The sequence below is a fragment of the Peromyscus californicus genome, unplaced genomic scaffold (assembly GCF_007827085.1).
Source record: "Peromyscus californicus insignis strain IS unplaced genomic scaffold, ASM782708v3 Scaffold_5__1_contigs__length_169319896, whole genome shotgun sequence".
NCBI classification, from domain to species: Eukaryota; Metazoa; Chordata; class Mammalia; order Rodentia; family Cricetidae; genus Peromyscus; species Peromyscus californicus.
This window is the reverse complement of record NW_026294573.1, coordinates 166786556-166811419: the sequence shown is the minus strand read 5'-3', so window position 1 is coordinate 166811419 and position 24864 is coordinate 166786556. Positions and strand designations below refer to the sequence as shown.

Sequence of the window (24864 nt, the reverse complement as noted above, 5' to 3'; positions counted from 1 at the left end):
GAGTCTTACCTGGCTGTTCTCCCCGCTTTGCCTTTTACTCACTGAAGGTGTTCCTTTATCTTAGCTCAGCACAACTGGAAATGGTCCTCCCCTGCCCTAACTCTAAGTAAACCATGGAAGCATCCAAACAGAGAAGAGACTAAAGCCACGTGTCTTGAAATACCATTATGAATATTCCAACCCAATTCAAAGGCAGCAGATAGACTTAAGATCAGTTATGCATGTGTTTCTCTGGTTTGCAATGCTGGGTAAAGAACTCGGGTCCTTGTATGTACTACACAAGTGCTCTACTCTGAACTACAGCTCTAAGGGAAATTATTCGGTTTTATATAAAATTCAAATTAAATTAACTCACCAACCTTCAAGTAAATTTTACAACGTACCATATTAATTCTGTAGTCTAGCAGCCATTCCTAATTAGTGGTCTCGCCACAAAGAGAAAAACACTAGTATCACTTGAATAAAGATCTCGTTTAAAATTCACAATCAAGGGGCTGGAGAGATAGCTCAGCGGTAAAGAACACTGACTGCCCTTCCAGAAGACCTGAGTTCAATTCCCAGCACCCACATGACACCGCGCAACTCCCTGTAACTCCAGGATCCAACCCCCTCACACAGACATATGTGCAGGGAAAACACCAATGCACACAAAATAAAAATAAATTGAAAAAAAATCACAATCAGGCTGGGTGTGGCGGTGCACACTGCAGGAGCAACGTCTGGAAAGTTGACATTAAGGATTTGACTTGAGCCTAAAGGTCCCAAGGCAGCCTTGGGAAAACAGCAACAACAACCACAGTATAATCTCAAAGATGCCAATCCAGACCCATGAGTCCCCACATACATCCAACAGTTCTCGGCCCAGGCTTACAGAATCTCTCAACCCTTTCAAAAATACCAGCTACAGCAAAATACCAAGAAGGAGACATCAAACTTTAAATTATGACAAAAGCTGATGAAACACTTGTTGCTCTGTATGTATGGCAGGGGTCGGAGGGTTCTCCTTAAATGAAGAAGACGGTCAATGAAATCAGTTTGGCTAGAGTGTGGTATGCCCATATTTAATATAGAATAGATAATGTGAAATTAAAAATCAGCTAAGGTTTTATAGATATTTTAAATACCTAGCAACAAATCTGACTTTATTAAGATTCTTACAAATATTCACATTAATAAACCAATCGTCCTAAAGAAGCAGGACTCCGTCTATTAGTTGAAGTTAACAAAATAGTATTTTCCAACTTTCAAAGTGCGCTTTCCTTAGCCTTTAGGATCTGGTTGCCCACCTCTAGTCTCCCCACAGAAGAAGACTGGAAGCATAAAAGCCAAGTCTGATACTGCGAGAAGTCAATACTTGTCCTACCTACTGCAGAAGGCTCATCCTTTACGCCGAGAGGCTGCAGGAAGAAATGATACTTATTCAGCCCATGTCACTGCTCTTGCCCTAAAAACATCCTGCTTTGAGCAGTCTTAACTTTCACACTTTCTGAGTCTATTCACAACTGCTTTCTAGTGGAATTTGAGAACATGTTTATTTGTAGACTGTGTAACACATATCTAGAACAGGAATTTACAAATGTCACAGAATACAGATCTGTTCTGCTTATCCATTTATCCTAAAAAGTCATTTGACCAGCAGAGTGTTTTCACCGAGAACACAGGCAGTAACTTGAGAATTTACTCCCTGGTCACAATTATTTTTAAAGTATCCCCCCTTGCCCTATAAGGTCTCTTAATCAAGAAGTCTATGAGAATAGTGACAGTGGACCCCCACCCCCTCAAAAAAAGCCAAGTTTTTAACATGACTATTAGAAAACACATAGGCAGCCAGAAACAAAGGTCATCATGGCACGCTGACCAGTCATTCACAGAGCAAAGAAGAAAGCAGTGTTCTCCTTGGAGAGACATTGTTACCAATGTCTGTGAGCCAGGAACTGTGCATGTACCAAAAGGAAATCCAGACACAAGGCAAAGTGGGGAGTGGCAAGGGATGGCCCCTAAGGCAGAAGCAGCAGACTGTCTACAAGCAGAGCAGAGGGCAAAACAGCTCTAACATCCGAGGCCCAAACAAAAATCCAATCAAGTCCCCTACCGGGTGCAGTGGATGAGTCTGTAACTCCGGTACTCAGGAGGCTGAGGCAGAAGAGGATCACTGCTAAGTGAGCTGCAGGCTACCCTGTGCTGTGTCGTCAGACTGCCTTAAGAAACCAACCCAGAACAAATCAGTTCATCTCTGCTGTGGATGACTGATTGATAAGTAAAGTGCGGATTGGCCAGTAGCCAGGCAGGAAGTATAGGATAGGCAGGACAAACAGAGAGGAGAATTCTGGGAAGTAGAAGGCTGAGTCAGGAGAGGCCAGCCCACTATCCAGGGAGCAGCATGTAACAGGCACACAGGTAAAGCCACGGAATATGTGGCAACATCTAGATTAACAGAAATGGGCGGAGTTTAAGTGTAAGAGCTAGTCAGTGGTAGGCCTGAGCTAATGGCCAAGCAGTTTTAAATAATATTAGCCTGTGTGTGTTTATTTGGGTCTCAGCGGCTATGGAAACGCAAGGACACAGGAAAACTTCAACTACAAATCTCAATTAGGCTTTTAACACATTCCATGCAAGACAGATGCAGCCAGTGTGAGCGTGAAGCGACCAGCCAGGGTAACCACTTGCACGTATTAAGCAGCCCTTAGGGCCTGGGTACTTCAGAAGCTTGTCTAAGCAGGGAAAAGATGCTTCACACCAGAGATGAACTCTTGAAATAAAGTAAAATATTTTTACAACAGTATGTTGCTGTTAAGGCATTACCGGTCTTTTCCATTTTCACAGAGTTTCAGTATAATCTCTGTCCCTCTGGTTCTCTGCCCATTATGAAGGGAAGAGTAACCAAGGCTAACTTTAAGCACATACTGTTTTGTATCTTGTTTAAACCCTGTATAAGTCAAAGGAGAAAAATGGGCATTTCTGCTGTTTTAATGCAGGTGATCAAGTACTGAAAACTCAAAATGATGTTATTTCTGGATTTAAAAAAAAAAATGGGGCAGTTCCACATAGCTTATAAAACTATCTTGGACTGATATAATCAGACCACTGAGTACAAGTGATTTGAAACTACAACTCAATTTACTTGGCCTCGGGTGAAAATTAGTTATACAATCACACTGTTAAAAGTTAACTGAAAACTATCCACGTTCCTTGCTGCAGAAACCCAACCAAAGAAAATGGGATTTCAGAGGAAAGTATTTACTTTACTCTAGGATTTAGAATTAGAACTTAGAATCCCAAGTCTGCCTAAGAAGCCATCTTCAAATATCCCTACATTTTTAAACACCTCCTTTTATTACTGTAGCTCATTTTCAAAAGCAGGTAAGAGGGGCAGGAGAGATGGCTCAGCAGTTAAGAGCACTGACTGCTCTTCCAGAGGACCCGGGTTCAATTCCCAGCACCCCCATGGCAGCTCACACCTGTCTGCAATTCCGGTTCCAGGGGACCCTTACACAGACACACATGCAGACAAAACACCAATGCACATAAAATAAAAATAAATAAGTAAGCAAACCAACAAACTAAATAAATAAAAAAAGAGTAACTAAGAGCTGTGCATCTTGAATAAGCCATGATGTAGAGTTGTGACTTTCCCTTTAGAGATCTCATTAAAGAATTAAAAAAAAAAGCCGGGCGGTGGTGGCGCACGCCTTTAATCCCAGCACTCGGGAGGCAGAGCCAGGCGGATCTCTGTGAGTTCGAGGCCAGCCTGGTCTCCAAAGCGAGTTCCAGGAAAGTCGCAAAGCTACACAGAGAAACCCTGTCTCGAAAAACCAAAAAAAAAAAAAAAAAAAAAAAAACCAAGAAAGAATTAAAAAAAAAAAAAGTAGGTAAGAGTTAAAATATAACTATATGCAGAATAATTTTGGAAGACCACATCCAGTATAAAAATTTAATCAGACCAATCTTAGAATAACTTGAATACCATGAATGTAGTATCTATTAAAATCCAACCCAAAAAGCATCAAGAGTGATGAACACCTACCTAGACTATGAATGACCACAACTCAAGTTAGGGGGAGAGAGAAGAGCCATGGAGTCTCCCTGTTGCCTAGGCTGGTCCACCCCCCTCCCAGCGCCCCTGCCCCAGGCTTAAGCATTTCTCCTATAGCAGCTTTAAAAGTACCTGGGACAACAGGCATGAGCAGTGAGTCAGGCTTGACTCACCACTCAAATTCGACATATTCTAACAATAGTTCAGTCTGATAGCTGCCGATGTCTACAATCATCGAATACAAAGCAGTTAAGTACTCTACACATTTAACTTCATACTTCAGGGTGTCTACACAGTTTACTAATGCTTGCCATTATTCCTAACAAGAAAATAAGGAATGGAGTTCAGGTAACTTTCATATACAAAATGTAAGAATTTCTCAACATCAAGTCCAATAATGAAAGACCTTATAATACCTATTCACAAAGAAGATACAGTACATGTTTCAGGAGCAGTCTGGAGACAGTTACCTAGTATGTGTCAAGCTAGGTCCAAACAGTATACACACAGTGAACTAAACAAAACAGGATCTATACAGGTAGGGAGTGCACAGTGGTAGTTCACCTGTGATGCATGAATCCCAGGTTATCAATCAATTTCTAGCATTGGGAGGGGGAAGCCAGAAAGACAACCAAACACCAGGCTGTAATTATAAAACCAAGTCCATCTGTCATATCATACAGATACCAAGGCTTCCTGTCAGGGACAGCAGGAGGCAAGGTTTTCTCTTGTTACTGGTCAGGCTGGTGGCCCACACCTGTAATCTAGCACTTGGGATGTGAAAACAGGAAGACCAGATGTTCCAGATCATCCTTGGCTACAGAGCAAGTTTAAGACCAGCCCAGGATACATGACAGCATGTCTCAAGCAACAAAGTAAGTAAATAAAATTTAGAAGTGTAATAAAAGCTATAGATAAGTTAGGATTAATAATAACGGACAAAAATGGCTAGGGAGATCATATACAGACAGGTAAAATTGTACAGGCAGATTAGGTTGTATTCAGGAATGAGAGAAAGAGAAAGTGTGTGTGTGTATGTGTGTGTGTGTGTGACAGAGAGAGAGAGAGAGAGAGAGAGAGAGAGAGAGAGAGAGAGAAGAAAAAGAGGCCCAGAATTTCAGAGAAAGAACGGAGGGGGGGGGCTGGAGAGATGGCTTCAGAGTTAAGAGCACTACCTGCTCTTCCAGAGGTCCTGAGTTCAATTCCCAGCACCCACATGGTAGCTCACAACCACCTATAATGATGCCCTCTTCTGGCCTGCAGGGACACATGCAGGCAGAACACTGTATACATATAAATAAATAAGAAAAATTAAAAAAAAAAAAAAAGGAAGGGGTGCATGGGAAGGGGTGAAGAGAGGAAATGGAAGGGGACATGTGATGTAATTATAATTTCAAAAAACTATTATAAAAATGACCAGAGATTGAATTTTTATGAATTTTCAAAGCAGATTTCTCCTTTTAGTACAAACACACATCATTAGCATCTATTGTAATAGTTTTCTTTTCCATGATTATCATCACCATGTTGCTTTAAGAGTACTTCAAAGACAAAGTTTTTTTAAATTTAGTCTTTATTTTGTATGGCTTCAGAATTGAAGGGACAGTGGCCCTTCCATGAAAATAATCATTGCCCCCTACTATTTCTAAAAGAAATCTTATGTTAAAACAACTTTTCAGCAAAAATTAAATTGGAAAAACTTAAAGCCCGTATACGGAGACATCTACAAAGTCCTGTAAGCATCTCAGATGTTTCTTTGCAATAGAATTTTTTGACGAAGGGATGTACAGGGAGTGGGTATTAGAAGAACAGAGAGATCTGCCATCAAAGAGGAGGCAGGAGTAAAAGCACCAAGAGCTAAGGCACCAAGCTTTGGGAACTTCAGTTTCTACGGTCTGACCACATCTCCAAGAGCCTGTGAAGAAAATAGTCAATTCCTCCATACTGGGGATCCTTCTTTGATCAGACCCCAAACACTCCCACACACACATCTACAGCCCTTCAATGTATCTGAACAGACATATGAGCACACACGCTGCCAGATCTAAGAGGCCGAGACTTTTCATGCCCTGTCCTGTACTTTTCATAGAAACCCTTCACGTCCTCTGAAGACCAGGCCTACCAGTTCAAGTAGGCTTTTCTCCGCCTCCCTGGTCGACTCTAAATTAGCTACTGCTTTCCATTTTGTTTCAAAGCAACTCACTGTCCTTCATGGAGTTTTGACTCCTTTATTCAAACATCTATCAATCTACCAGTCCCTCCTGTGTTGATCTAACCTCTAAAGCAGGTGTGAACCGTGTTCACCTCCAATTACCTCCACCAGAACCTGGGGCTGCAAGTCACCCCCTCCCCGGCCTGATGCACTGAACAGCCCCTGGTCTCCCCACTTGCTACCTGCTACACTGTTCCTTTTAATTTTAGATGGGATTCTGTAACTCTACTCCAAACCTTCCATTTCATCAGAGCAGAAGTCTGAAGCCTTCCACTGGGCTACAAACACACCTATACAGGGTCTCTCCTGTCCACATCCTCAAAGCACTTGTTATCTGCTGTCTTGATGAATGACAACTGACTGGGCTGAGACAGAATATCAATGTAGTTTTGATTTGTATTGTTTGAGTCCTTTCTATATCGCTATTATATTCTGCCAAGGGTGCAGTGTACAGGCATTTTCTCCCAGCCTGGTAAGCTGTTTCTTCATGAACTCTTTGCTTTTTTTTTTTTTGTTTTTGTTTTTCGAGACAGGGTTTTTCTGTGTAGCTTTGCACCTTTCCTGGAACTCACTTGGTAGCTCAGTAGCTCAGGCTGGCCTCGAACTCACAGAGATCCGCCTGGCTCTGCCTCCCGAGTGCTGGGATTAAAGGCGTGCGACACCACCGCCCGGCTGAACTCTTTGCTTTGCGGTAAAGAAACTTTTTAGTTTCCCAAGGTCCCCTCTGACAATTGTTAGTTAGCCTTACTTCTTAAGCAACCGGAGTTCTAGTGAGCATGCCCTCACCCCACTCTTCTCCTATTTTATTTATTGTTTATGTGTCTTTTCTCAAAAGAATGCAAATTCTACCTGAAATTCTTGTGTTATTTTCCTTTTTCTTTTTCTAAATTAAAAAAATTGTGTATGTATTCATATGTTTATGTATATGTGTAGACATGTGGAGAACATCAGGTGTTTTCATCATTCTCCACTTGTATTTATTGATTCATTTATTTTGAGAAATCTCACTGAACTTGGCACTCCCTGATTCAGCTAAACTGTGTGGTCAGCAGTCCCAGGGACCGTCCTGCCTCTGCCTCCCCAGTGCTAGGATCATAGGTGGGCACTGCCACTCCTGCTTTCCCCTGGTGCTGGGGACTAAAACCCGGACCTCATGTCTGCACAGCAACACTCTACTTCTAAAACCACTCTCCCAGCTTTTCGTTTCGTTTTTTCGTTTTTGTTTTTTCTTGACACAGGGTCTTGTTTTGTTGCCCAGGTGAGTCTAGATCTCTTTGCTCGAGTAATATTCAACCTCCTGAGAGCTGGTGCTACAGGTTTACATCACCCCATGGAAACTGCGACCTGTGCCGAACAGGTCTGACTTCATGTTACATTTTCAGTCCCTAACAGGTAAGTAAATGCTGACCTACTCAAATAATGAACACATTGAAGGCCTTTAAAGGCTACCTATTGTCTTTTTAGTCTCTATATTCTCTTCTATTATATTTATATTTATATCTCAATGTAAAGGTAAGTGTTGGAATAGTATAAATACTCAAGACAGATTGAATTAAGCAGCCATTTACCTGGAACTTAGCAGAGACAAATACAGTGTTTACACAGAAAGGCATTTCCTGTATGGCTGACATTAACCGCACATTAGTAGAACATGATGATGAAATGGTGCCTCATCTCTGTTCCTATATTAACTGAAAAATACTGTTTCTTTAAAACAAATGCTGAAGTCAAATGTCACTATTTAGGCAAGTAGCCTTTTCCCAGTTAAATGGCAATGTAATTGAGAAACTAATCATGAATAAGAGGAGGAGCACACAGCAATCTGCACAGGTATGGAATGAGCTGTATGTATCACAGATTCAATCATGCTCATTTCAAAATGAGATTGGTCTACTCCAGGGACACTCATGAAATTCCATTTTTCTTAGAAGTCAGACATTCAGTATTGCTTATTCTGTAGGAAGATTAAAAGTTGTTTCTAACAACTGTCAATGTTGCTGTTTCCTCAAATTACCTGGTAATTGAGGAGCTGAATTCAAAGAAATGTTTCTACCACTTTCCCAGAGCAATAGGATATCTAGAAAGGTTCAGTTATTGGAAAAATCCTGTAATTTATATGTACACAATTATTGGACCCATTACATTTACTTCAGAACCATTAAGATAATATGATTAATAAAATTATTTTAATAATTAAGGAAATCCCAGCTCTTGGAGTAGTTGTCATTTTCTTAACCAATATAAATTAGAATATACAACTTCTACAACATGGATGCATTATAAAACAAGTTGTTAAAAAGGTACACTAGCATTCCAGTGGGAATAACTGTCCTAGGGCTTTTCAGAGTCTACATATAATCTTCACTTTCCTAGAGGTTATTGTAAGGAGAGGCAGACACTTTTCCCATAGTAATGTCTCTACTTGGCAGCATGGCAGACCGGAGAGAAATGACTTGGTTTTCACTCCTGATTGTTCTAACGAGTAATCAAACCATTAATAAGATCTTTCTACAAGCTTCAATTTCTTCACTTTAAAAAAATGAAACTGAATCTATATCTCATATGAACAAAATCAGAATGAAAATTAAATTATGAAATATGATACACAAACATTACCGTCAGTAGAACGCAGGGAGGTAACCTGCAAAAAATGGTTAAGTTTTAACAAGTCCATATTGACGGCCAAGGTAAGCTTGATTCATAGGAAATAATCATTCAGATTTTACTAAGGAAGGTAAAAATAGGGTAGGGGTACAGGAGGGGGTGGTACTTGTGTGTGTGTGTGTGTGTGTGTGTGTGTGTGTGTGTGTGTGTGTGTGTATACTTATGTCTGTGTGTGTATACAGACATAAGTATGTGTGTGTGTGTGTGTGTGTGTGTGTGTGTGTGTGTGTGTGTGTGTATGGAGTGGGGGATAGAAATGTGGCAAGTGCAAGATTTGATCCCTAGCACTGCAGAAGAGAATTTTTAAACATGCAGTGAGATCATGACTATGCTACAGAAAACTAAGAGTGTTGGGGAAAGGTATACAGGACAAAAAGTAGAAACAATAACCCACTGAAAGAACCCAGCTGGAAGACGACACCCTGTGCTACAGCCCAGAGAGTAAGATAAGAAAGGGATGAGCTGACTCCAAAGACTGCAAAAGGATGTGAAAAGTATACAGGAATTAGTGAAAGGCACAATGTAAAACAAGAAGAAGGTGAATAGAAACCCACCATAAAGAAAAGAATATTTTTCTGTTTCATTACTGGAAAGGGTTAAGTTTAGACATATTAAATCTGAAATGTCAGCCAGGTGTGCTGGCACAAGCCTTTAATCCTAGTACTCAGAAGGCTATCTCTGTGAGTTTGAGGCCAGCCTGTTCTACATAACGAGTTCCAGAACATTCAGGGCTACATAGAGAAACCCTGTCTCAAAGAAGAAAATGGTGTCCAAAGACTTATGAAATCTTAGAAGGGTGTGTACCCACAGTAGTTATCTGAGTTGGCTGTTTAATGTGTCTTAACATCAAAGACTAAGACAGCGCTGAGTAATGAATCAGAAGTTATTAAAATCAAAGGAACAGGAAGAAGAGGAATAAGGGAATAAAAGAAATCTGAAGATGACAATTTATTATAAATATTGAGCCATGCGTGCCTTTAATTCAGCACTTGGGAGGCAGAGGCAGGCGGATCTATGTGAGTTCAAGGCCAGCCTGATCTAATAAGTGAGTTCAAAGACAGCCAGGGCTACACAGAGAAACACTGTCTCAAGACAAACAAACGAATGAATGAAAGGATGGAAATATTTAAATACTGTTTTCCTATTATTGAAATGCATTTTAATCATATATTTTATATATATAATGTATATGTTATTCATATATAGAGACAGAGACAGAGACACAGAGAGCCTTTGAGAGTCTCCCCAAAGTTGAATGCATCTGAGTGACAGGTTATACATTTGCTGAAGTAAGGCACAAACAGCTAAAGGCACCAAGGCAAAGAATACCAAAAGTTAAAAATAGAAAGTGAAGACAAATCCTTGTTGAGAAGGGAGATGTTTGTGCTGTGGATTAGTCAACGATGCTTGTTATAATGCCTAGAGGTCACAACAGCAGAATCCCTTCACATTAAAGTTCTATGAAAATGGTAAAAGGAGCCTGAAGTCTTAACAACTTCCTGCTCACATGCTAGCTTTATAATTCAAGGAGTCAATATCTGGGTAACCCTACTTCTTTAAACAACTTTCTTTATAGCACAGTGTGATAACTAATTCTCTATTGTCTCTTATGGCCAGGAAAAAAATGTAAGCTATATTCAGAATATTATGCTGAAAGTGACAATGAAATATGACTTTTCTTAAAATAACGAATTTTTAATCACATACTAGTTGAATTTTAGGTACTGGGTTCCTTTTCCAGAAGACCTCATTAGCACTAACACAGAGGGCTGTAGTGCTACATTTTAGCAACATATCTCATAAACTTCAAGCTTAAACAGTGAAATACTTTGTTTTAATTTTGTGAAGAATAAGTAATTCTAGTAACTCATCATTTTACAAGTCAGAACCCTGGAAATCATCCCAGAATTTCTTCGCTCTAACCTCCAATTAATTATTTACTAGTTAAATACCTCTTAAAAACAGTCCATGGGGTTGGAGAGAGCTGAGCTGTTAGTACTTGCTCTTGCAGAGGACCCAAGTTTAATTCCTAGCACCCACATGGCTGCCCACAACCACCTGTAACTCCAGTTCTAAGGGATCCAACACCCTCTTCTGACCTTCGAGGGCATCAGACACACATGCAGTGCACAGACATACATACAGACAAAACACTAATACACATAACTCCCTCCCCCAAAGTTGTTTTTGTTTTTGATTTTTTTAGATACCATTACCACCATTATTCCTTGTCTAAGTATTTTTCTCTGTGTAATCCTGGCTGTCCTGGAACTCTCGCTGTAGACCAGGCTGGCTTCAAACTCACAGAGATCTGCCTGCCTCTGCCTCCCAATGCTAGGATTAAAGAAGTGCACAACAGCCCAGCCCTTGTCTAAATATTAAGCTATTAACTAAACTGTGTTTGCCTCCAATTATAAGATCAGATTTCAGATTGACTTCATACATTTCACATCTGTAAATGCACTTGTTTCTGAAGCCTGCAAAGAGAACACATTAATGGAAAACCAAAGACACAGTCCTTCTAAAATAGCCTTTGCATCTTTACCAATGTGATCACCCGATCGAGCAAGAGTACTTGCAGTTATTAAAAATGCTAACCTGTCCCCACTGCTCTTGAAACCCAGGGATGACAAATGACCTAACATTCCCAAAAGCGTGACAGCAGCAAAGCCTGCCCCAATAAACATCATTTGTGACTTTGGTCTTGACTTCAAAGAAAGCAATGTAAAAACAAATCTGTCTACATATTTACAATGGATTTCTCATATAGGTTTTAAGGAGGCAAAAATAAACAATTTAGCATTTTGCTATAATATAAAAATACAGTAAAATGTTACATGTAAGGCAGTTAGTTACCTGAGGAGAGTCAAAAGGATATCGACTACTAAACTTAAACAGAAGTTGAAATTTTTCCCCTTCGTATAAGGTACCTGGTGCACCTTCCATGTCTACGATCCACCTGGGACAGGAAAAAGAAAAACAGAAAGGGAACAAATTTAAAACGTAAGATAAAAAGGATTGGGGTAAAGGAAAAAAAGAGGTCACTGAGCTGCCAGGCACTGGGCCAGATAACCCATGTGTACTGGTGCGCTTCACCCAGCAACTCTCACACTGAGTTCTTAACTGATTAGTGCCATGTATACTACTGATTATTTGAGTAAACTGATTATTACTATGGGGACACGCACAGCCACAGCACACATAGCACACACGCAGAAGGCAGAGGACAACTCCGTGCAACTGGCCCTTTCCTCCCGTCTCTCCGCGGCCTCCAGGGATGGAACTGGGCAGTAACTAATTACTACCTGTGCTTTACCTTCTAGGCTATCTTTCTGGGTCGCAGAGCAGGGTTGTCTGTCTGTCTGCTGTGTGCTAGTGCCCATGGAGGTCAGGGCAACAGATGCCCTTGTGAGTCACCAGTGACATGGATGCTAGGGCCTAAACTAGGGTACTCTGGAAGAGCAACAAGGCCTAACTGCTGAGCTCTGTTCCAACCCCGAACAGAGGCTTTTAACACTCTTCCCTATCCTTCTGTGAGTGACACCTGGGATTAAAGAAATCAGGTCAAGGTCAGAGTCAGGCTTGTAACCCAGGTCTGAAACACACTACAAACAAACAAAACTCCCACTTCCATATGCTAATACCGGAGTCTACATGGTGCTCATCCTTTTAGATCACACCATCTTACTTTTTTTCAAAAGACTATTTTCTATAATAACTAAAATCATTTTAGACAACATCAAGCCCATCAACTGCCTTCCTGATCAGTATCAGAAGCAATAGGAGAAACTGCTGTCAGCAAACACTGCAGAGAATTGTAGCTGACAACCGACTTCTGATCAGTAGTCACCAGAAGCCTAAGCGGAAGCTAAGGGATCCCTACCATCGACTGGGAGGGTTACGAGCAGTGCTCTCTGCTGCCTTTCCTTGCTAGCTCACTTTCAAGGCTTTAAACAGCGCACACAGATTTCTATGACATCTATTATACACTTGTTTTCATGTGTAACAATCAAGAACATAAATGTTTGCACTGATATTCTGTAACTATCTCTAGTCTTTAGAAGAGAAAAGATAAAAACAGCAAAGACGCTAGGCAGCGTTTAGACTTGAATCAAAGTCAGAAAGAATGAGTCTTTAATTATAGCTGTCGCATGTAATTGTTATAATTGGCCAAATCCTTTAACCTCATGCTTCTCAGGTACAAAAATGTTATTTTAAATACTGGAAAACTGGGGTTGAGGATGTATCTCAGCAGCAGCAGAGCACTTGTGTACCATGATCAAGGCCCTGGGTTTGGTGCCCAGTACTGCCAACCAATATCATCCATCCACCCACCCACCCACCCTCCCATCCATCTGTCCGTCCATCCAGGAAATAAGGAAATACTATCAGAGGAAAATAGGGAATACTATGGTAACGTTCTACTTATGTCTCACGTAATATGGAACTAGGAATATATAAAGTAATAACACAGACTAGGCTTAGTCTGTGGAAGAAATCAACTTAACAGAAACCCTTAAAATATGACAATTCATATTGAGAATGCATGCTGAGTATCCTAAATGTAAGAGGATACTGTCGGGAGAGTGAAATGATACTATATATGTAAAAACCTAGTGCATCTCTACCATCAGAGCTGGTGTACAGTAAACCCAATAAAACACAAAGCTGTACAGAAAGCAAAAAAACCGTGGGGGTACACAGTTCAATGGCTGAAGAGGCCTGGGTTCAATACCCAACTACACACACACACACACACACACATATTCTCTCTCTCTCTCTCTCTCTCTCTCTCTCTCTCTCTCTCTCTCTCTCTCTCTCTCTCTCTCTCTCTCATTAAAGACAAAAACAAAACAAAAAAACTAGGTCTTTCTCAGCTTCAAAATTCATTTTTCTCCTACCCACCCACCTCTATACTCCCCAGAGTGATAATCCAAGGAAACCATTTCCTGGTGCTCCTTCATTTTGTTTATGTAACAAATTTTAGGACCAATAAACACAACCAATTTACGCATGACATATAAGCAGAGTTTTAAATAACAGCAAAGCAAACATCATTAATCATGTAGTATCTGCATGAAATAGGTCAATGACATGATTTCAAATACTGTGTGATAAAATTTTAATCTTTGCTAATTAAAAAAGTAATATATGCTTATTGAATTTTAAAAATATTAAATAAAAATTCAGGAAAAAAACTACTGTTAATTTTTTTGCGGTGTATTTATTATCATTTTGCAGTTTACTACATCACTGATGATAAGAAATAGAAATACAGTGTTTTTATGATATGCACACTTAAATTACACAATTTTCCAGCTTTATTAATAATTACTGTGCATGTGCACCGTGTGTGGGTGTGGGTATGCATGCCGTGGTGTGGGGTGGCGGTGGTCAGGGGACAACTTTGTGGACTTGGGTCTGCCACCCTCACACGAGTTCTGAAGATCAAACTCAGGTCCCCAGGCTTGTTCAGCAAACACCTGTAGTGGCTGAGCCATCTCACCAGCCCCAGCCTACATACCGAGCTGTCAGGGCTTAATTCTGATCGTTAGCGTACGCCTTGGAGTGAGGATGTAACGGGAGAAGTGAGCCCTTTCTCCAGTGAGTCTCAACTCTTGAACCTCTGGAACTATCACTCTTTTGAAAACTAATGGTTTGAACTTATTTTACACACACTCTGGCTTCTGATAAAAGAAATAGCTCGTCCAAAGAGCTGGCTTTTGTGGGACTAAGACAAGCAGCATACAAATGTTGTTTTTATTTGGGGCATGACTTGTTCTTTAGGCAGAGATCTCACCAGGCTATCCAGAGTGGTCCTGAACTGGCAGGCTGATCTTCCTACCTCAGTCTCCTGAGTAGCTAGGAACATAGGTATATACCACTGCACCAGCCAAAAAGGCCTTTCTACAGAATTTTCCAAGATAATTATGAATTGACTATACAAAATTTCTATCTTACAAACGGAACTACAAATAATAAAGTGATAGCATTTTAATGTGTCACCCTTCTCTATTGTTGACATTTGCAGTTTCAACTCATTCTTCCAACTAGAGATGCTTAGAAAAAAAAAAAAAAGAGTACAATTTGTTCCAGGTAACTCTCTTCATATCTTTGGTCTTTTTTTGTTTTTTTTTGGTTTTTCGAGACAGGGTTTCTCTGTGTAGCTTTGCGCCTTTCCTGGAACTTGCTTTGGAGACCAGGCTGGCCTCGAACTCACAGAGATCCACCTGCCTCTGCCTCCCGAGTGCTGGGATTAAAGGTGTGTGCCACCACCGCCCGGCTGTTTTTTTGGTTTTCGAGACAGGGTTTCTCTGTGTAGCTTTCCTGGATCTCGGTCTGCAGACCAGGCTGACCTCAAACTCATAAAGATCCGCCTGGCTCTGACTCCCGAGTGCTGGATTAAAGGCGTGTGCCACCACCCACCTGGCTTCTTTGTTCTTCCTTTAGTACTACAGTATGGGGTGTTTTATTTACTATGTCTAAAGTATGGCATTCACAGTTCTTAATTCTTAGTTTCCTGTGCTGCAGTCTGAATGTAGAGCACACACTCAGCACAGAAAAGACGGCACACACCTACCTGCAATACCAATATTCCAGAGACTAAGGCTAGCCTGAGTTACATCAAAAACAATAAATAAATAAATAAATAGGAACATGAAAAACACAAGGATTGTTTTAAGAAAAAAGAAAGCTTTACAAATTACACAACAGTAAGTCAGTGATGACACACTAAGGTTAAAAAATGATTATTTAAGCAAATGCACGGAATAAGATCTTTTTACTATATTTACCTAATGCTATAACAGAATACAATAAAATATGAAAATAATTTTTTAAATGAGTACATCCTCCTATACTATAAGAAAGAAGACCTTTAAAAATCCAGTACTTACTGTGTGATTGAATTCTGAACGCTCTTCTCATTTAAAGTCATTCCAGGGGGTGGGTCATTTTGCAAAGCCAACAGTTCTTTTTGTAGTCGTTTCTAGAAAATATCAATAGTCATTTGTACTTTTGTCATCTTTTCTCTATACAATCTCAAATCAGTGATTAAATGTCCTCCCAATGCTTGCACCTCTTCCTTCACAGGGCCCTTGAATCACTACAGAACAGCTGTACTTAACCCTTTAACTACGGTCTGCCCTACAAGTCACAAGCAGGTCGGAGTGTTCAATCTCCCAAGGCTGCTGTAAGCAGCTCTGCAGGGCGGCCAGGTTTCGACAATACAGCCTTCTTCACAGTCCCGTCACTGGGGATGAGAGGATGCAGAGTCAGCGGTGGCTGAAGACCCACTACTCAGAGAGCTTCCTTTGCTACACTGTAACAACCACAGTGCTCTGGACCTATGCAGACGGAGAGAGGCTCTCCATGGGAATCATGAGAGTAACTTAGTACACAAAAGCCTTCTGAAAAACATTTTAAATTCAGCTCATAAACTAATTCTGCACTTCTCTTCTGAAACAGGATTACATGACCATGATTCACTCTCTTAATGGCTGTTTTCACTGTACACTAGAATAAGGTTTTTCTCCCACACTGGATTTCTGACTGACTCTCTCTTGCACTTCTGGCTTGTACACCTCCACCTCTTCCCCTTGTGGTCACCAGTAGACATCCTTTTCAGTCACAGCAGAACTGTCAGGGTATGGAGAGAGTACTCGACTGGCATGGTCAAGGCTCTGTGCTTAATCCTCAACGCTACAAAAAACCTAACTAATGTCATTCAAGTTGTAGGCAAGATTCTAAAGATCCCTTTAAACCACATTTTATTATTTTATTTGAGCTGGAATCCTAACTCTGGTCTTCTGGAAGATCAGCAAGTGTTCTTAAACTACTGACCCATCTCTCCAGCCCCACATTACTTATTTAAATGTATGTGTGAGTGCACATATGTGGCAGTCAGAGGACAACTTGGGGAGTCATTTCTCCGTCTACCATGTGGGGTCATGGAGACGGAACTCAGGTCGTCAAGGCTTGGTGACTGAGCACCTTTATTCACTGAGCCATCTCATCGGCTTTTAATTTCTAATTCTTTGATTTTTTGTTTTTATTGTTTTATGTGTATGAATTCTTGCCTACATATATGTATGCAAACCATAGCATCATGCATGTCCAGTAACCTCAGAAGTCAGAAGAAGGAATCCAAAACCCTGAAACTGTAATTAGAGATGATTGTGAGCCACCATGTTGGTGCTGGGAACTGAATCAGTTAAGAGCAACCAGTACTCTTAACTGCTGAGCCACCCCTCCAGCCCCTAAGTGCTAATTCTTTGAGGAAAAAAAAATGAGTACTTATTTATAACTCAAATGGGTTTTCTGCTTTAAAAATGGTCTTTCAGTCAAGTGTGGTGATACACTCCATTCCAGAACGCAGGAACCTGAGGTAGGATTTACAAATTTGCAGTTAGCCTAGGCTATATAGTGAAATACTACCTTGGATGGCAGGTGGGGGGCACCAGAGAGGGATGGAGGGAGGGTTGGAGGAAGGAACAGAGAGAGTGGGGGAGGGAGAGGGAGCTCCAAATGATTACCCTCCCTGGAGTATCTCAGAGAAGCCTTATTTCAGTGACCATGTTTTGAGGAACGGTACCGTGGAAGTCCTCCACATCTGGAGGACTTTACTAAAACAGAAACGATGCTATAACCTAATTAGTCCTGTTCTGTGTCCATTCAAACATAAACTCAGTGATGAGACAAATTTGAATGCACCAAATGCAGCCCTAGTGTAATCAAGAAAGGGGACTAGCTGATAAATATAAAGACTAAGATTTTCAAGTCGTGGTTGTCAAAACTAAATGCAGAGCTCTTCCCGAAGCCTAGCACTGTGCCCCTCAGCATGCTTACGGGGTGTAAGTGGATCCATCCACAAGGACTCCTGTGGTATTGGTGAGGTTCGTAAACTCATCTGCCTCACTCTTGACTACTTGACATTCTTGTTTTTGTTTTTTAAGTTGCCATATGTTTACTGTTAGTAATCTGTGAAGTCTAGAGAAGTCACAAACACTCCATTTTCATCAAAGGGGAAGGAAGCACAGGCAGGTCTATGTCTGACCACATTTTGTGCAACTTAGTTAGCAGACTACATTTTTATTACAGTAATGCAGTCTTTGCCTCTTTAATTTCTGATCACTTCTTCCAATGTATGTGCTTGGATACTTACTAGCTTTAGATTTTTACTGTTCCATGCACAGGATGACAGGTTCTTCAATTACCTATAGCTATTAACATGAACATTACTCTTGAGAAGACTGAAAACTACATCAAGAAAAATACTCTCAGTTTTAAACTATCAGTTTATATCACGATCTAAAAAGCTCTCACATTTCTAAAGTGGCTCCACTTTTATATTAATTCATGTTTCTAAAGATTCATTTGCTATTTGTGTTTCAATCTGTCTGCTGTGTGTGCACCACTGTGCATGCCAGTGACCACAGAGGCCAGAAGATGTTGGATTTCCTGGAGCTGGAGTTACAAGCACTTGTGAGTTACCAGAAGTGGGTGCTAGGATCCAAACTCTAGTCCTCTGAAAGATCAGCTAGTGCTCTTAACTACTGAACCATGTCTCCAGCCCCACATTGATTCATTTTTTTATGTCCTAATGTGTTAAATCTAAGGCATAAAATCAGAACAGAGTAAGTCCTTAACTGACACTGGTTACAATATATCAGTTGTCAAAATTGACAAAACCCTTTGCTTATTTTCAAAAAGGGAAACTGACAATAAATATGAACAACAAAACAAAAATAAATAACAAACTTCTATATGGGATATAAAAATGGAATGAATTAAAGGAATAGGGAGGCTTTACATCTTACAAAGTTTTATCTCAAACTGAAACCTTGAAAAGGTGTTTTTTTGTTGTTACCGTTGTTTTTGTTGGTAAACTATTTTAAAGAGTAGAAATTCTCACTGAGAGTAAAGAGAAATACAAACAAGAGAAAGGAAGACATTCAAAAATGAAGGATTAGCTGTATATGGTGGCCTGTGCCTTTAGTCTCAGCAATTGTAAAGCAGATCTCTGTGAGTCTGAAATCAGCCTGGTCTATACTGCTAGTTCCAATCCAGCCAAGGGTACATAGCAAGGCCCTATTTTTTTAAAAAAAAGAAAGAAAAAAAAAAAGAGTATGTGAGGCTGGAGAGATGACTCAATGGTTAAGAGCACTGGCTCTTCTTCCAGAGGTCCTGAGTTCAATTCCCAGCAACCACGTGGTGGTTCACAACTATCTATAGTGGGATCTGATGCCCTCCTCTGGCATAAAGTTGTACAGGCAGTCAGAACACTCATATACATAAAATAAATAAATCTTTAAAACAAAAAAGAGTATGTAACACTGGTTGCTAGTGTAACTGTAGATTAAAAGACTAGCAGTGACTGTGGCTTAGTGAGGCCCTGAGTTCAATCCCAGTACTGTAAAAATATTACCAAGATGACCAACACTGCTTTCTCCAATTTCATCCAGCTGACAAGTGATGGTAGAAAGCAAACCCCAGGAGAGCATGGTATGAGAAGAAAAGAACCCTCGACACAATGACAGCATCACACTAACAGCCAGATTCATGGTAGAGGAGAAGAAAAGAACCCTCGACACAATGACAGCATCACACTAACAGCCAGATTCATGGTAGAGGAGAAGAAAAGAACCCTCGACACAATGACAGCATCACACTAACAGCCAGAATCATGGTAGAGGGGAAAAGAACCCTGACACAATGACAGCATCACACTAACAGCCAGAATCATGGTAGAGAAGAAAAGAACCCTGACACAATGACAGCATCACACTAACAGCCAGAATCATGGTAGAGGAGAAGAACCCTGACACAATGACAGCATCACACTAACAGCCAGAATCATGGTAGAGGGGAAAAGAACCCTGACACAATGACAGCATCACACTAACAGCCAGAATCATGGTAGAGGAGAAAAGAACCCTGACACAATGACAGCATCACACTAACAGCCAGAATCATGGTAGAGGAGAAGAACCCTGACACAATGACAGCATCACACTAACAGCCAGAATCATGGTAGAGGAGAAGAACCCTGACACAATGACAGCATCACACTAACAGCCAGAATCATGGTAGAGGAGAAGAACCCTGACACAATGACAGCATCACACTAACAGCCAGAATCATGGTAGAGGGGAAGAACCCTGACACAATGACAGCATCACACTAACAGCCAGATAGCCCCAGTCATCTCGGTTTTCTTTTTTGAGACAGGGATTCATGTAGCCCAGGCTGACCTGGAGCTTGTTACGGAGCCAAGGATGACCTTGAACAGTGGACTGCCTTCATGTGCTAGCCTTTACACAAGGAGGAGGATGCTACCATGTCCAGTTGTTACCCTAAACATGGTATTAAGAAATGATTTTAAATACTAAGAAATGATTTTTAACAATAGCCTAGAAATGAAATAATTTTACCTTATTTTAGCATAAAGCAAAACTTAACACAAATGAAACGGTTTCTTTCCACTGAATTCTGAGTACAACTTCCACAGACCTTAATTTCTAACAGTTATTATGTTTTCCTCTCTAAGAAAAGGGAAAGCCTGCATCAAAGGTCTTCATTCTTTAAACTAACACTTTCTACATTCTGAAAAGGATCCAGAAAGTGAGAAGTCTGACAATTGTGGTTCTCCAACAGCCCACAGCATAGTGGGGACCTGTAAGTCCAACACACACTGTGATTGAGGCAAGACGACTGACTGTACGTTCGAGGCCAGCCTGTGCTACCGACTCTACTGAAACAGAGGGGTGAGGTTAAGTAATTCTCCATGACCAAAAAGAACAGCAGAAAACTGCTATACACCGAAAGCCAAAGGCAGCAATGAGTCAAAGGATAAGCTGGCTTCCACTTCCAGCACTCCAGTAGGGTGGATACACTGGGTAACTCTAGATAACAAGACAAAGTGAACACAGTAACTCTGAAATCCAAGAATCCAGACTACACTTACAGGGCTGCCTTCAACAAAGCTGAACATGTCGTTTTGACAACAACACCTCCAACAACAGGAGGAAAGGGAGAGAATACAGCACTAAGTAAAGTATATCTATTTATCTATTGATATTTACTTCACTCCAAGTTGAAACTGAAATGGTAAAAAAATAGTAATAATAATAATAAAAAAATTCACTTAAACATAAAAACATAAAGGATACAATGGTGCACACCTTTGTTCCCAGCACTCAAAAAGGCACAGGCAGGTGGGTCTTTGTGGGTTTGAGGTAGCCTGGTCTATGTAGAGAGTTCCAGTACAGGCAGGGCTACATAGTATGACCCTCAATCACAAATAAAAATCAACAGAGGCTGGAGAAGTGGCTCAACAGTTATAAGCACTTTTTCTTGCAGAGGACCTAGGTTCAGCTCCCAGCACTCACGTGACAGCTCACAACCATCTGTAACTCCAGCTCCCTCATGGGCACCAGGCAGGCACATGGTACACAAATACACACAGAAGCAAAATCTCATACACACAAAAATGAATTAGCTCTAATAAATAAATAAATAAATCTATCAGGAAACATGAAAATGTTTCCAAAATAATGAGCAGAGTGGAGTTATTTTCCATTTTAAAAAGTGTTTTTAATGTCTAGCTCAAAAGACACCTAGATCCACAAAGGTGTTCTGCCAGGGAGATATCCAAACTGCCTCACAAAGTTGTAATGAATAAATAACACAGGATCAAGGGATTATTTTGCTCATATTCAGTGTTAAAGATTAACAATGTAAAAAAATAAACCAAGAAACTCCAAAGGAGGCTGCAGAGGAGTGCAGGTGTCTAAGAGAACTACCACCCAAGAAAGAACGTACAGCGTTCCCTTCCCCAAACCCCAGCAACACTGAGACCTGCAGAGACCAATGACTCCCTTCCCACTCCCCAACGGAAGCACCACAGGGACCTGTTAGACACAGGGACCTAAGAACTTCACCTTCCAACTCAGCGTAGCTACGCCAGCAATTCGCTCAGTAACTGTGACACTCTCAACCCTGGCCAGAGAAACTTCTTTTTGCAGTGGGCAACAGTCAATACAGAGACCCATAACTGGGCAAAGTGTTGAGAACAAGGGATTCTAAGTGCTCAGACCTAAATGGGACCTGTCCATCACTTCCTTTCCCTCAAGGCTCACGGACCATCACAGCAGAGGGGATAGAGAGAAGGCAGGAGCCGAAGCCTGAGGAGCAATGTTATGAGAGGCTGTCTTCCAGACATGACATGGCCATTGCATTCATGAACCCACAGCAGCTGGGGCTGCCCAAGAGCTGCCCCAGAGAGAGCCAGTCAGCATTCCAGAATGGACCCCACTCCCTAGCAGAGGACTCACCGGCAGCTGATGGCTACTGGAGAGGGAAAACCACTTCACTCTGGTGACGTGGCTACTGGCAGACTGCCCATAATCAAGTGCATGGCCTCACAGACCTATGTGCATCCAAGTGGGTGGGGCTATAGCATAAATAAAGAACACATTTAAAAATGGTGTATTTTAAAAAATAACTTATGGCCAGGCATGGTAGTACATGCTTATGGTCCCAACACTTGGGAGTTAAGAGAAAAAGGATCAGGGGGGTTCAACCATATAGTGAGTTCTAGGCCAACCTGAACCCAAAACTTGGAGCTGGAGACACAGCTCAGCAGTCAGTATTTGCTGCTTTTCCAGAGAACAGAGTGTGGTCCCTAGTGTTCCTGTTGGGCAGCTCACAACTACCTGGAACTCCAGTTCCATGAGATCTGAAGTTTCTTCTGGCCTCCCTAGGCAGACACAAACATATATACACATGAACAAAAAAAGTAATACTCAAATTAAAATAAATACCTTCTATAGGTGATGGAACAGATCTTTAATCCAGCACTCAGGAGGCAGAGGCAGGCAGATCTCTGAGTCTGAGGCCAGCCTGGTCTACAGAGCGAGTTCCAGGACAGCCAGGGTTACACAGAGAGACCCTGTCTCAAACAAACAAACAGACAGGGGCTGGGGAGATGGCGCAGAGGTTAACAGCACTGGCTGCTCCTCCAGAGGACCTGGGTTCCACCCCCAGCACCCACATGGCAGCTCACAACTGTCTCTAACTCCTGTTCCAGGGGATTCGACCCCCTCACACAGACACATGCAGGCAGAACATCAACGCACATGAAATAAATAATAAATCTATGTAAAGAGAAGAAAAAGAACTACCTAAGGAGTCAAGAGCAGCTCCACAATGAATGCCGGGGCAACCGAGTCACAATCTGGGGACTTGTCAATTTCCCAGCTGACTTCAAAGTGAGAGTAATACTGAAAACAGCTGGTTTGAATTGTGTGGGCCAACTTGAAAAACAAAACCAAACCCAGCACACACCAAACAGAGAGAGTCACTGAACTGCAGGAGAAAACAGAAACAAGGAACTTGGATGTAGTAGCACAAATTTCACCAGTTAGAATCTGGCTTACACTGCCAACTCAAAGACGGACTGAAACCTAAAACACAGTCAGTTTACAGTGTTCACGCGGTTTGTAGCTTAGCAAACACTGAAGCAGTCAATACAGAACTCAGGGCTCCAGAGGAAACAGAGTGGTCTATACGATCCTCATCACCTCTGCATCAGTCAACCACCAGTAAACCTTCATTTTTTGTGTTTCTCTTTAAAGATCCCTTATTGGACTGAACACACAGTTCATCAGTATGGCATTGCCTAGCATGCAGGAAGCCCTATACACAATCCCCAGCACCACACACAATAAACAAACATCTACATAAATGTTGCTTCTTTACTACACACTGTTAACTCAGTAGCGTCGACCTCACAGCCACAGCACTAAAGTCATGCTTGAGTGAACCTTCTCTGACTCTACCTCTCTAAGGCACATGACAGCATTCATGAACTCGGGACCCCTAAAGAGCACCTTAGTACTGTGCTTGTGGCTAATTAAACAGAGAAATCATCAACAAAAAGCACAAAAATGCCAAACACAGGGCACCAAATGGACCCCAGAAAGGATACTCACTTGCAGTCAGCAGAACCTTGCCTTGTCTGACCTTCAGTGTGTGCTCAGGGGAACACACCCTCACTGTTTTGCAAATGTGACCCAGAAACATTTCAGAATTGACTTAGGGTTTCAGATATATATTTTATATATAAATGTAAACAAGCAGGTGAATTCAAATACAGAGTCTGTAATAGTGAAGATCCAGCACCATCCCCCTTCCAAAGTCCAGTACCTAATTTCCTAATAGCCCTTCCTTAAGGTCAATTTATAGCTGGGACAGTCAACCTGTAAGATGCTTGTCTCACGGCATTTTAAGTCTAATTCCAGTATACCTCTTAATTATAATGAAGACTGACATAGAAACACATGAAGTCTCAGTCATAGTTTGTTAGGACTAAATGTTTTAGTAGGGCTACGATATAAATTCTCATCTGCAGACAGCTCCCCACTTACCAGCTTGATAATATCAAACCGATGGACTTTCAAGTCTGCACATACTCAACTTCAAACGGAAAAGAAGCTGCCATGTAAACACTAAATGCATCATACACCATAGTCAAAAGGAACTTGAAATTAATCAAAGACCTAAATGTGTGAGCTACAATTCTAGTACTTAGAAAATATAGATGTAGCCACAGGTGGTGGCACTCGCCTCTAATCCCAGTACTTGTGAGGCAGAGGTAGGTTGATCTGTGAGTTTAAGGCCAGCCTGGTGTATACATGTTGACCATACACAAACTCTTACAGGGCTGGAGAGATAGCTCAGAGGCAAGAATGCCTGTTGAAGATTCTAGTTTGGGTCTTAAGTACCATATCAAGTGACTCATATGGCCTGTAACTCCAGCTCCAATGGATCTAACATGTCCTGTTCAGGCTTCCAGTCAACTGCACTCACATGCACACACTCACACACAGATACCCACACGCAGACACCTACACACATATACAACTGAAAATAAAGTCCAAGGTGGTGGCCCATG

At 41.2% G+C, this 24864-nt stretch overlaps 1 protein-coding gene across 3 annotated transcripts in view; it reads right to left on the bottom strand.

Moving 5' to 3' along the window:
* The window catches only part of Ube2w (ubiquitin conjugating enzyme E2 W), a 55975-nt gene that overhangs the window by 20222 nt on the left and 10889 nt on the right, over window positions 1-24864 (bottom strand). For all 3 annotated transcript variants that reach the window (XM_052715077.1, XM_052715076.1, XM_052715078.1), the window contains exons 2-3: window positions 15806-15897; window positions 11766-11868 (exon numbers count right to left, since the gene is read on the bottom strand). In XM_052715077.1, coding sequence (XP_052571037.1) covers window positions 11766-11868; window positions 15806-15897 — 195 coding nt within the window. The remainder of the gene's footprint in view (window positions 1-11765; window positions 11869-15805; window positions 15898-24864) is intronic.